We start from the raw sequence: 13,013 nt of genomic DNA on the forward strand, positions 1-13,013 counted from the left end.
AGAATTTATTACCAAAAAAAAAAAAAGTAGCGGTAGCCATAACACACCCTATTACCTGATGTCCTCCACGCCGAGGGATGCGGCTACCTCAGAGGTCAGAAATCAATAACGGTGAGTAGTGGTGTTACTTTTTTTAGCTGTATTTTTTCTTTTTTACTTTCCATTAACATGATCAAGATATTCTGGTGCAGGCATACGCATAAATGCCTAATCATATTATATAATTAATCCTGGTCGCCAACTTAGCAAAATGAAGAAGTATTCAGCGGTTTAAATTGGACGTAAAATTGATGCGAAAATCATATTCAACAGCCCAATTCGAAGTGTTTACAAAACAAGAGGGCCAAGATGGCCCTAGGTCGCTCACCTAAGAAACACTCCATAACAGTGTAAAACATGTTTGACCTAGTGATTTCAAGGAAACAAATATTCTGACCAATTTTCATTAAGATTGGACCAAAAAATTGGTCTCTTGCGATAAAACAAGCATTTTCTTAGATATGACCTAGTTTTTGACCCTAGATGACCCATGTTCAAACTCGACCTAGATTTTATCAAGGCAATCATTCTGACCAAAATTCATGAAGATCAACTGAAAAATACAGCCTCTATCACATACAGAAGTTTTTTCTTTGATTTGACCAAGTGACCTAGTTTTTGACCTCAGATGACCCATATTCAAATTCGACCTAGATTTCATTAAGGCAATCAACCTGACCAAATTTCATAAAAATCAATTGAAAAAAACAGTCTCTATCGCATACACAAGATTTTTCTTTAATTTGACCTAGTGACCTAGTTTTTGACCTCAGATAACCCATATTCAAAATCGACCTAGATTTCATCAAGACAATCATTCTGACCAAATTTCATACAGATCAATTGAAAAATACATCCTCTATTGCATGCACAATGTTTTTCTTCGATTTGACATAGTGACCTAGTTTTTGACCCGAGATGACCCATTTTCAAACATGGCCTAGACTTTATCAAGGTAATCATTCTGACTAAATTTCATGAAGATCAGTTGAAAAATACAGCCTCTACTGCATACACAAGGTTTTTCTTTGATTTGACCTAGTGACCTAGTTTTTGACCCGAGATGACCTATTTTCGAACTTGGTCTAGATTTCATCAAGGTAATCATTCTGACCAAAATTCATGAAGATCAATTGAAAAATACAGCCTCTATCGCATACACAAGGTTTTTACGTGATATGACCTAGTGACCTAGTTTTTGACCCCAGACGACCCATTTTCGAACTCGGCCTAGATTTCATCAAGGATATCATTCTGACCAAAATTCATGAAGATCAATTGAAAAATACGGCCTCTATCGCATACACAAGGTATTTCTTTGATTTGACCTAGTGACCTAGTTTTTTACCCGAGATGACCCATTTTCGAACTCGGCCTAGATTTCATCAAGGCAATCATTCTGACCAAAATTCATGAAGATCAATTGAAAAATACAGCCTCTATCGCATACACAAGGTTTTTCTTTGATTTGACCTAGTGACCTAGTTTTTGACCCGAGATGACCCATTTTCGAACTCGGCCTAGATTTCATCAAGGTTATCATTCTGACCAATATTCATGAAGAAGAATTGAAAAATACATCCTCTATCGCATACACAAGGTTTTTCTTTGATTTGACCTAGTGACCTAGTTTTTGACCCGAGATGACCCATTTTCGAACTCGGCTTAGATTTCATCAAGGTTATCATTCTGACCAATATTCATGAAGATTAATTGAAAAATACCGCCTCTATCGCATACACAAGGTTTTTCTTTGATTTGACCTAGTGACCTAGTTTTTGACCCGAGATGACCCATTTTCGAACTCGGCCTAGATTTCATCAAAGTTATCATTCTGACCAATATTCATGAAGATTAAATGAAAAATACAGCTTCTATCCCATACACAAGGTTTTTCTTTGATTTGACCTAGTGACCTAGTTTTTGACCCAAGATGACCCATTTTCGAACTCGGCCTAGATTTCATCAAGGTTATCATTCTGACCAATATTCATGAAGATTAATTGAAAAATACAGCCTCTATCGCATACACAAGCTAAATGTTGACAGACGACGGACGACAGACGACAGACGACAGACGACGGACGACGGACGCCGGACATCGAGCGATCAGAAAAACTCACCTGAGCATTGCTCAGGTGAGCTAATAATTGGATACATGGTTTACCTCACACATCAAACGATCAATCATCTGGGGATAATCCTGGCAAGTTTAAAGTCTGTCCGTACGTCTACACCGACGTTCTTGCCCTCCAAAGGGACCCGGGTATAGCCACGTATGATAAACTTTACTGCAGAGGGCAGTTTTAAATGATGCCCATCCTGCCGAGGAGTCAAAATATAGGATACCGTTTACGGCAGAGGAAAATTTGCTGTTAAAACGTCTATCCTGGCTGTTTGTTTTGCTTTTTAGACCTGGGAGGTCATGGAATTATTTGCAGTATGTATTGTTTATACTTATGTTTAGTTATGGGAGATTTTCAATGGCAAACACCGCTGTAACACAGTGTTAATCAGTCTAGATTGTATTTCTATTTTTCTCTGACATTGCATACAATCTGATACATGTATAGGGTAGACCAATTTTACATTCTGATATTTCACGTTGTCTACTTAGAGGTCTCAACCAGAAACAATCTAGTCTAAATAATGCGACCTCGGGCAGACCGATTTTACATTCTGATATTTCACGTTGTCTATATCGACCAGTCAAAAAAATATAACGATATTCAACTCTTGAGTATAATTATTTGGACTACATGTATATACAGAAACAAAAACCTTTTCGAAACAGTGAATGTCCTGTGAAATCGGTCTGCCTTACAGTAAAAAAAGTGAGACCGATAGACACCTGGACACAGTACTTTCACTTTGAAAAACAGTGTATAATTTCCAATCCATACTTTCCCGTTTTAAAAATCATACAGTGTTTAATAAGACATCATTTCAATTGAAAATGTCCAGAGGAGTGATACAAAACTTGTGAGCGGAATGAAGGACTTCACATACGAAGAGATACTCAGGAAATTAGGCCTGCCCACTTTGTATTATCAACGTGAACAAGCCGGTGTCATACAGCTTTTTAGATAATGCATGGATATGACAAAGCCTACATTCCAAACATTAAGTTTTCAACATCTACGTCTACAAGAAGGCATTGTTACAAATTATCAAAAAATCACGTATATAGTCTAGTGAGTCAACATAGCTAGGTTCTCTAACAGAGTCATCATTCACTGGAACAATACGTCCAAACAAACAGTAGTAGCAGAAAATGTAAATGCCTTCAAGAGTGCACTTAACACTGAATGGAAATATAAAGATAAAAAGTTCACCCTTCAGTAGACTATACAATATTCACCATCCTTAATGTGTGCGTATGTGTAATATAACATATACATATATACATATACATATAATACATAGTTTTCACAGCAGTAGCAGGTGCTCAATTACCGGAAGCCGCCATTTTGATTGGCAAGCGTAGCGTAACAAAGAAAACAGTCTGTAAATTCAATAAATTGAAAATTACGATTAAATAAGCAGATAAAATATGCAAAATGACAGACAAAAGTGTAAAGAAACGTTATATTGATGGATTAGATAAAGATATAAGGGAAAGATATGAGCAAAAGTGCAATTTGATCGGTGGAAATGATCCGTACTGGTACTGATGATAAACCTGAACAGAAAATGTGGTTTTTTACCTGTTACTTTTTTATTTCTGCAAATTGAAATCAATGGTCGGTATCAAAATAAAGCTTAACCTTTGCTGAAAACTTTACATAATTCAAATTTATATTTAGTAAGCAAACATACCTTAAAGGGGTATGTAAAAAGGGGACTTTATGAAAGCTGACTGATGATTAATTCGAACGCTTTAAAATTTATAAAATTTTCTTGGTATTATTATATTGAAACTTTCCCCCAAAAGCTGCAACAGTCATTCCTGATCAAGTAATGAAAAGTTAACAAATGGCAGGCCTTCATGTTTCGACAGTGAGCATGCGCAAAAAAACACCCTCTTCCCCAGTAATTTTGGATTAATATTTTTTATACAAATTTATGTACTGGTATCGGACCTATACCCGAACAGTAACAGTATCCGAATTCTCGTAATTTCTCCGTTCATGTAACCCTTCATAAAGGGAGTACTATATGTTTTGGAAGGCTGTTTCACAAGCAAGCATCGAGCGAAATTTCGTTCATCAATGACAAGTGTTTACAGAGAAATTCTACCTTCTTTATTAAGCAATCAACTTTTTGTTTTGTTTACATCTGAGGGATTCCACATGACACGCATGCGCGGAACACAAACCCATGTTTGACCTATTCCAGGGAGGTAAATCCTGAGCTTATGATTTGAACTCCGTTGTAGAATTACTCTCCCTTTATAATTAGATAAAATATTAAGGAAATTATATTACTGTTGCATCACATGGGTATTTAGTTACAAGGTAGAGCGCTCGCTTCGGGTGTGAGAGGCCGTGGGTTCGAATCCCAGCCTCCGCTTGAACTTTTATCTTTTTTTTTATTACTTTTTTAAATCTATATAACACAGCTTAAGGACTTAAAATCAATATAAAACTCCCATATACCGGGGGTACAATGTATACAGTAATCAAATAAACTACTGTTTATAAGCTAGACAAATACACGATGTGAAAGGTGCTTGTCTGAAGTGTTGCATAATATGATTGTACAGGTGCTGTACGGTACCGTACGTAACGGAACGGAAGATAGCCACACCGTGTACGATTTATGGGAAAAAGTTGTAAAGGTTAATTACATAATTTAAAATCAAAATTATAAAAGATTTTCAGTCAAAACAATTTTAAAACTGCTTAAAAAACCATTTATCGGAAACTGGTACTGTAGATAAACCAATTAACGTTAATTAGACTGCCCTTTTGGAGCCCCTGTTTTTGGACGCATGCGCAGATAAGGTCGGAATTGTTTACATCCTTGCAAAGAGTAAAGACTAGGGTTTAACAATTTGTAGATTACTTTTGTAAACAATGTGTATTTAAAAATAAATATATTGAAAACCCTCATTTTTTATCGGAAACTGGTCTGAAACCATTAAGTCATTTATTTATACAGAATATTTACCAATTTTGTTTTTGTTTACACCAGCTGGTGTACGTTGTAAGTGGAAACTATTAGATGGTGTGTTCCATTTTATAAATAACCGATTGCAATCGTATATTTCCAAGGCGTTCGACTTATCATCTGTCCGGGTTTATCATCAGTACCAGTATGAAGTTAACAAAGGAAAATTGACAAGTGACATTAAATGCCTGCCGGCAGTTTCGTACACAGACATAATGAATTACCTTGTGAATGCAAAGATGAGTGCATATACAATGGCCGACTTAAAGGCCTATAAATCCCTTGAAGCATATAACCAGTTCGTTTGTGGATGGGTGAAAGACGTGATGAGCATGTGTGTTGACAACATATGTGTAAAATATGATTAAAATTGGGCCAACAGGAGTTTCATAGAAGAAGAGTTTAAATTTCATCTCAGAAGACGTCTAACAACATCAAGGTAAATTTAAGATACCCTCAGGGCTTTTTCACCCTATCTCACGGGGCCGATATTCGGCCCCATTCCCAATGCCAAATATGCTCTATTTTTCCCAATCTGGAGCAAAAAATTCCCAATCCAATGAAAAATTTCCCAACTGAAATCAGTTACTTTCTGTTTTTCAGTAATAATTCTTGCACAATTAGTTTTGTTTGCCAAGTAAATCAAACAAAATGTTGGAAAAACCAACTCGTTTCTATTTTTAGTAACGTGACCGTCTGCAACCTCGGCAAAAAATAATTACAAGATTTTGCTGAAGAAATGTATGATTTGTATGCAAAAACCTCTCAAAATGCATAGAAACACAAATATTAATTGAATAAAGTACCGAAAACATGTTGACAGGTAGTTCTTATACCATTAAAATCAATTGTCACATATTTTCGCGACCCAGTTTTTACACTCGAAAATACACACACTTTGCCATTTTACTTTTTGAATAATTTCAGTTATAACTTTGGTGAAAACAAACTGTAAACAAAAATTTTAGCATGACAAATAAAGAGTTACTGTATTTTTAGGCAATATTGGAACACAATCCTGAAAAAAAAATCTCAAAATTTCACAAGGGGATACACTATCCTCGGAGGTCCTCATTCCGTGATAGTCCTAATTCCGGTGATATTTATTTACCTCCTTTATCGCGAGAGTTCGTATGACGTCACACACGTGCACGGATGTAAATATTTACAAGTACAGAACGCAACTGTCAACCGACAAAACTTGTTTAAAATGCGTCCAAAACAGGTAAGATTTATAAAAAAAATACATATATGTCCAATATTACCTTTTCTACTAATCCCTTAAACATGCTTTGTAAAATCCCTATTTCTGAACCCAAAACTGCCTTCAGAAGTTTCATGTTTGTGCGCCCTAGAAAATATTCGTCTGTTTGACAGATCTAAACCGGAAGTCAGTTTTTACTGTTAGGCCAAACATATTTTAATTGTTGGGTTATCATCACAACTGCTTATATGTTTTTTTATGTTTATTTTAGGCTAAGCCCAAGCACATCAGGAGAAAAAACAAGTTATATTCACCCAGTGCCCTAACGTCTGCATATAAACTGGTAAAGGAAGATGGTGTTTCAGTCAGGAAGGCGGTAGCCTCACCAGAGTGCCTGAATCTACTCTTAGAGATAGAACTTTAGGGAATGTGCATCCAGATACCACTTCTGCTGGAACTGCACCTCTATTTGATCAATTTCAAGAAGTTAAACTTGTAAATCACTTTAAAAAGATGGCTGCATTTGGATATGGGTACACCAGACAAGAATGTGTGGACATAGCAAGTGATTTTGCTGTACAGTTGGGTAAACGGCGAAAAGATAAACCATTGACAATGAAATGGATGCGTGGTTTTTTAAAGCGTTGGCCCGAACTGAAAGTACTTAAGCCAAAGGGTCTTGAATTTTCTAGGGCCAAAATGGCCTCAAAAGAAGTAGTTTTCAACTATTTTTCTAACCTGAAATCTACCTTGGAAAAACACAATTTGGCTAACAAACCCCACCTGATTTTCAATGTCGACGAAAAGGGCATTTCTGTGGAGCATAAACCACCTTACATTGTTGCTGGCTCTTCTTATACTCCATCAGCTGTCACTTCTGGTAAAGGAAAGACTGTCACCATTTTGGGTTGTGGGAGTGCTGCAGGACAAGCTATCCCTCCTTACTTGGTCTTCCCCGGACAGCGCATGAGAGAAGAACTGTTACACGGAGCTTCTCCTGGAGCTGATGGCACCATCAGTGAATCTGGGTGGTCAAACTCATCCATTTTCAGACACTACATTGAAAATCATTTCTTGAAATTTGCTCCTGGTCATAATGGACAGAAGATTCTTCTTATACTTGATGGCCACAAGTCTCATGTCAGCGTTGGTTTGTCTGAATGGGCTCTTCAGTATGGAATCATCATCTTCATTCTTCCTCCCCACTGCAGCCACATTTTACAACCAATGGATGTTGGATGTTTTGGACCCTTTCAAAGAATTTATGATGCACAATGCCACAAACTAATCAGACAGTCATCAACAATCATTACTCGATACAATATCTGTGAAGTTGCTTGTCAGGTGTACACTAAAGCCCTCTCATCTGAAAACATTCAGTCATCTTTTCGCCGCTCTGGTATCTACCCTTTCAGTGTTGATGCAGTTCCAAAGGAGAAGCTATTGCCAGCTGAAGTTTTTCAGAGTGAGAGTACTGACGCAATAAATGATGCTGACAGCCAAGAAACAGTGGAAGGTGGAATTATGGTTGATCAGTTGAGAACTGAAGAGGACACTATTACAGACCTATTTGAAAAGAAAGAAAATGATCTGAAGAAGGTCAAAAGTGAACATAAAAGCAAACAAAGGAAAACAATGAGTAAAATAGTGGCTGGAAAAGAAATTACTGAGGAATAGTTGCCAAGATGACTGAACACGAGAAGAACCAAAAGAAACCTAGCCAAAATAAGCATGATAAACTGAAAAGTATGAAAAAAGATAAAGTAAATGTAATAGTTTCAGAACCATTGTCCCCAAAACCTGGTCCTTCACATATCAACTTGATTCCTGATACTGATACAGATGACTCAATGATTGATGAAGATGAGTTATGCTGCCAATGTAAGAGATACACTCCAGAGGAAGTTTCCAGGAGCATCTCTATCATTTTTGTCAAGTGGGGACGTTGTGATAATGTTATCAGGGGCAAAACATGCAACCACTGGGTGCATTTGTCATACTGCACACCAGTTCGCGTTCTGAGAAGAAGTGACTCTTTCCTTTGTCCATGTTGTGACAAGGAAGAATAAAAAGACACCCACAATAAACTTGTTTAAAAACTATGTACATAGATAAAACTGTTAAAGTTTACATATTTAGTGTTTAAAAGTTTATTTCATGTTCTTGAAAGATTAAAAACTATTTTGACAATGGACCATAAAAACACATAATTAATTTTGAGTGCCTAATACTAAAACTGAATCTTGGACGTTTCGACCCCAAGACATTTCGACCCCAGGACATTTCAACCCCAAAATAAAATTTTCTTGGACAATTCGACCCCAAAGACATTTCGACCCCAAGACATTTCGACCCCTCAGAAATAGTTGTATGTTTTCATTTTATATTTCTTCCATTTTGCATATTTTAGAAAATATTAATATATAGATGTATATAAACATTCTATTTTTAAATGAATCATACACAAAATACATGTCAGTGAATAAACTGCGCTGACTGGAAAGTTTATTATTGGAACTAATTGAATTATTTCTTCATGTTTAATTTGATAATTTAAGAAGAAAATTTATTATGAAAAATCAGTTTTTAAAAGAATTATATCATGTTTATATATGAATATAAAAACGTTTACTGCATTTTTTGCCAAAGCACAATTAATGTCCTTTGAATATATGCGGCGTAACAAACACGTGCCTCTGATTAGTCTTGATAGAGTTTGATTGGATTATCACACCTATTGATTATATCAATTAATCAGTATATTTGTAAGCACACACAAGTGACATGTGACAAATAATGTCTTACAAGCTTAAGGTAAGTGCAGTTAAATATGATAAGCTTTTATTTAATTTAAAAGCTAACAAAAGTATGGCGATTGTTGTTCATCCACGAGTGCGCAAATTTCCCGTGCGCTCAACAAATTTTCAACTTCGTGTAAAAACGTTTTGTGCATTTTATTTTCCTTTTGTAAATTAATTATTTATTTAAGATATGATTGAATTCTATCATAAACCCTAAAAACACGATTTATTAAAGAAATACCTGTGTACATTAGAGAATCTAGGACATGGAAATTCCGAATGCACAAATTTCCAGTGCGCATGCCGATTTTCAATCATGTACAAGACGTAACGCGCAAAAGTATTTTAATTTCCTTTTGAAAAATAATAATTTATGATATATATGTTTGAATTCAGTCATAAATCACTTCAAAAATACCATTTGTTAAAGAAATACGGGTGTATTTCGGTTATGGTAATTTCCCGCGTGGTCGCCGAATTTCAATCTCTTATAAAATCATTTTGCGTTAAAGAATTTTATTTATCCTTCTGAAACTTACTGCCAGTATTATTTATATTATACACGAATGATTTCTGCAATAAACACTACGAAAATACCATTTGTTAATAAAATAATGGTGTATTTCGGTAATGGAAATTTTACGTGAACGTATTTTATTTTCCTTTCGTATTTTGTTCATTTATGATTGAATTATTTCAAAAAAACTTCAAAAATACCTTCAACTTACAAAATACCGGTGTATCCCGGTTATGGAAAATGTATTCCGGCGTATCCCGGTTTTTTAGGTGGATTCCGGTTTAATGTGTGACCGAAATCGCTTGAAGTTGCTTAAATCATACTTTTAAAATCATACATTAAATCACATGTATTTGCTAAAATATTTAATATAGAAAAAAGTAATACGGCTGTCACATTTTCTTTACAGATATGAAATATGATAATAATTATTTCCCCGTTTTTAACAGAACAGTACTCATATATTCTTGTATTTTGCAGTAACGGGGATTTCATGTTTGATATTTTACAACTGGAAGGAATGTCGTTCATAGAAAAGAAAAGAGCAGTTTGTGAATAACAAAAATCATATTCTGTATCTGTAAAGCAAATACTTTATGTGTGCGTCAAAATCGCTTACGAAAAAAACATTAAATGCGAAAATAAGCAATGTGTTGTTTAATTTCCTATTGTTTTCTTTACATTTTCGCCGAAATTAAAGATAATGTTGACACATGTTTATAAATATCCGATGTCACCACAATCGCTTAATTGATTATTAATTGCAATGCGCACTGAAGATAAATATACACGTGCTGAATATCAACAAACAATTAATCAAGGTGTGATAATCCAATCAAAAGATCACGTTTTTCTGATTATGATTTTAAATATCAATGTAATGAAGATAGTGACATCTTAAATTTCTTTGAGTTACATTATAATTATTTATATTTGGTTGAAATAAATAAATAAAGAGGTATTAAAGATGTGACTTTATTAAAGTTATTTTCATAATTAAAATCAGCGAAATCGGCCCATGATTTAAAAATCTTGTTGTTTTTTTAATATAGCCGTGAACTAAAATAGTCTTTAAGATGATTTGAAAATATAAATAAACACCAAGTATGAAAATATATTATATAAAGGTTATTTTAAGATAGATAATCAGAACGATTTGTTCTTAAATTATTTACGTAATAATAGCGGCTGATACATAAATCCCGTTATTTTCGTTAATAAAAAAAAATTATAAATGATGATTATTTCGTTATTGTGAAATAAAAATCACTCATTTCTCATATGAAGGCAGGTACTAATAAAGTCTTTAAGAAATTAGAAAAAGAATTTTAGAAAATAAAGAAATTTAGACAAATATGGCTCATTTTCATAAAAAAAATCTTATTTTCGCGAAAATAACCGTATTTTAACATTTTAATTGCTAATTAAGCGTTATTATATTTTGAAATTGCTCAATTATCTATAGATTAAAGCTTAATTATAATAATGACGGCATTCTTTGATGTTTTCAGGCATATCATTGAATGGGGTCGAAATGTCCAAGGAGTTGGGGTTGAAATGTCTTGGGGTCGAATTGTCTCTTGGGGTTGAAATGTCTTGGGGTCGAAATGTCTTGCTAGCCTAAAACTCATCATGATTTACTTCCCCTGTGTGACGTCACCGGAATTAGGATCATAACAAAATGGCGGAAGTTTTTGACAGTTCAATTTGTTATTAACTTGTAACATTCATGCTACAATCGCAAATTTGAGGAAAATTGATGCAAAATATTGGAAAAAGATTTATTTATTCAGGTAGGTGAGCATTATTTGTTTACTGTATATATTTTCTGCATTTCTTTACCATTATTTCTTATCCCCACGGAATTAGGACCCTCGAGGATACCAGTAAAATTTGAAACTGAAGATTTAAACTAATATATATTAATTAAAAACTCATTTAATTTGTCAGTATATTTTCCCAAATTTGACAATTTACCGCGTTAAAAATTCCCAATATGACCAGGGGCCTTTTTCCCAAAACCCCCTGAAAAAGCCCTGACCCTCTATGCAACACAATTAGGTAGGTTTAAAAAGCGAATGCGAGTTAAATTTTTGGGGGTCACTGTGACACATTTTTTTGGAAATCGTGAATCAAATAAAATAAAAATATTTTGCAAGAGTTATCTTTCCAGACAAACTGATCAACACTGACATCGTATATACCGAGAAAAATCTCCACTAATTACCTATGTTTCGGGATAGTCTGGTAACAGGTTGACATCAACAACAACTTGACGATGCCCCGTTAACGGCAACGACAGCACTCTACGGTAGACTCCACCGGGCGCGAGTTTCTCAATGTTACAAATGACGTTTAATTAACTAAGGGAAATAATGCACACAGTACTTTTGGTTCATTTCTCCAGTTGAGTCAAAAAGCTTATACACATACTATAATAATTAATTGTTCTTAATTGTTTGTATAGATTTACTGTATACTGTATAATTATTAGAGAAAATACTGTTACTGTTGTAAATTTAATGATTTGTAGTAACATAAAAAAAAACAAGGATAAATATCCAGCAGAGAAAGCCACGTTCCAAAAACGTACGTAGCCTCCCCAAACGTTAACACGCGGACGCGCACGCGGCCAACACAAACACACCCACACACAAAGCAAATACACTGGACAACACACACTCTCATACAAACCAAACACAGTAACACACTCACTCAAAGCAAACACACTAGGACAAAACGAACAAGTAAAGGAACACAGTGGGGCACCGCATTGGAACGGTCAAGTGGCAAAACCAACACTTGGGGAGCTTGGGCCGGTTTATGGTGCACCTAAAGGTAAAGGTAAAGGTAAATTTTATTTACCGTCGCTTTGTGAAACAATTTACATAAGCTCTGTAGAGCTTTTGAGCGACTCTATACTGCTTCACGACCCTTTCGGATATAACTAGCAGGTGCGCGTCTGTGCCAGAATAAAAGTTAAAAGAATGACAGTAAGACGTCAAAGGAAGATAATGCAAGATAAAACTGTATTAACAATTAATATAATCTTGAATAAAATCAGGATAAAAACAGGGTGGGGTCATTTAGTAGTACTTAGCGGGATGCGTTAACAGCCTGTCTGAAATATTCAGGATCAGGCTGATTAACGATCAGGCGTGGTAGTTGATTCCATAGGGTAACAGTGTATGGTAAGGAGAACTTAAAAATATTAATGTTTGTATGGATCTGCCTAAGGGAGTGGCCGTGCATCTGACGGGTTCGTCTCAATGGCAGTACTTGGTACGGAGGGATTGGAATAGCTACATAACCATGAACAATTTTGTAGAACATGAAAAAT

The 13,013-nt window shown here is 35.0% G+C and overlaps 2 protein-coding genes across 2 annotated transcripts in view; one reads left to right on the top strand and one right to left on the bottom strand.

Moving 5' to 3' along the window:
• The window catches only part of LOC123550422 (uncharacterized), an 86,781-nt gene extending 74,762 nt beyond the window's left edge, over positions 1-12,019 (bottom strand). The window contains exon 1 of the mRNA XM_053546886.1: positions 11,901-12,019. The gene's annotated coding sequence lies outside the window, so the exon portion shown is untranslated. The remainder of the gene's footprint in view (positions 1-11,900) is intronic.
• LOC123543124 (uncharacterized) lies at positions 3,600-8,032 on the top strand. The gene is made up of 3 exons (XM_053546887.1): positions 3,600-3,706; positions 4,745-4,813; positions 6,709-8,032. Exons 1-3 carry the CDS (start codon positions 3,600-3,602, stop codon positions 8,030-8,032), a joined length of 1,500 nt encoding a protein of 499 aa, XP_053402862.1.
• Positions 12,020-13,013: the final 994 nt, after the last annotated feature.

The sequence above is a fragment of the Mercenaria mercenaria genome, chromosome 6, assembly GCF_021730395.1.
Source record: "Mercenaria mercenaria strain notata chromosome 6, MADL_Memer_1, whole genome shotgun sequence".
Classification (NCBI taxonomy): domain Eukaryota; kingdom Metazoa; phylum Mollusca; class Bivalvia; order Venerida; family Veneridae; genus Mercenaria; species Mercenaria mercenaria.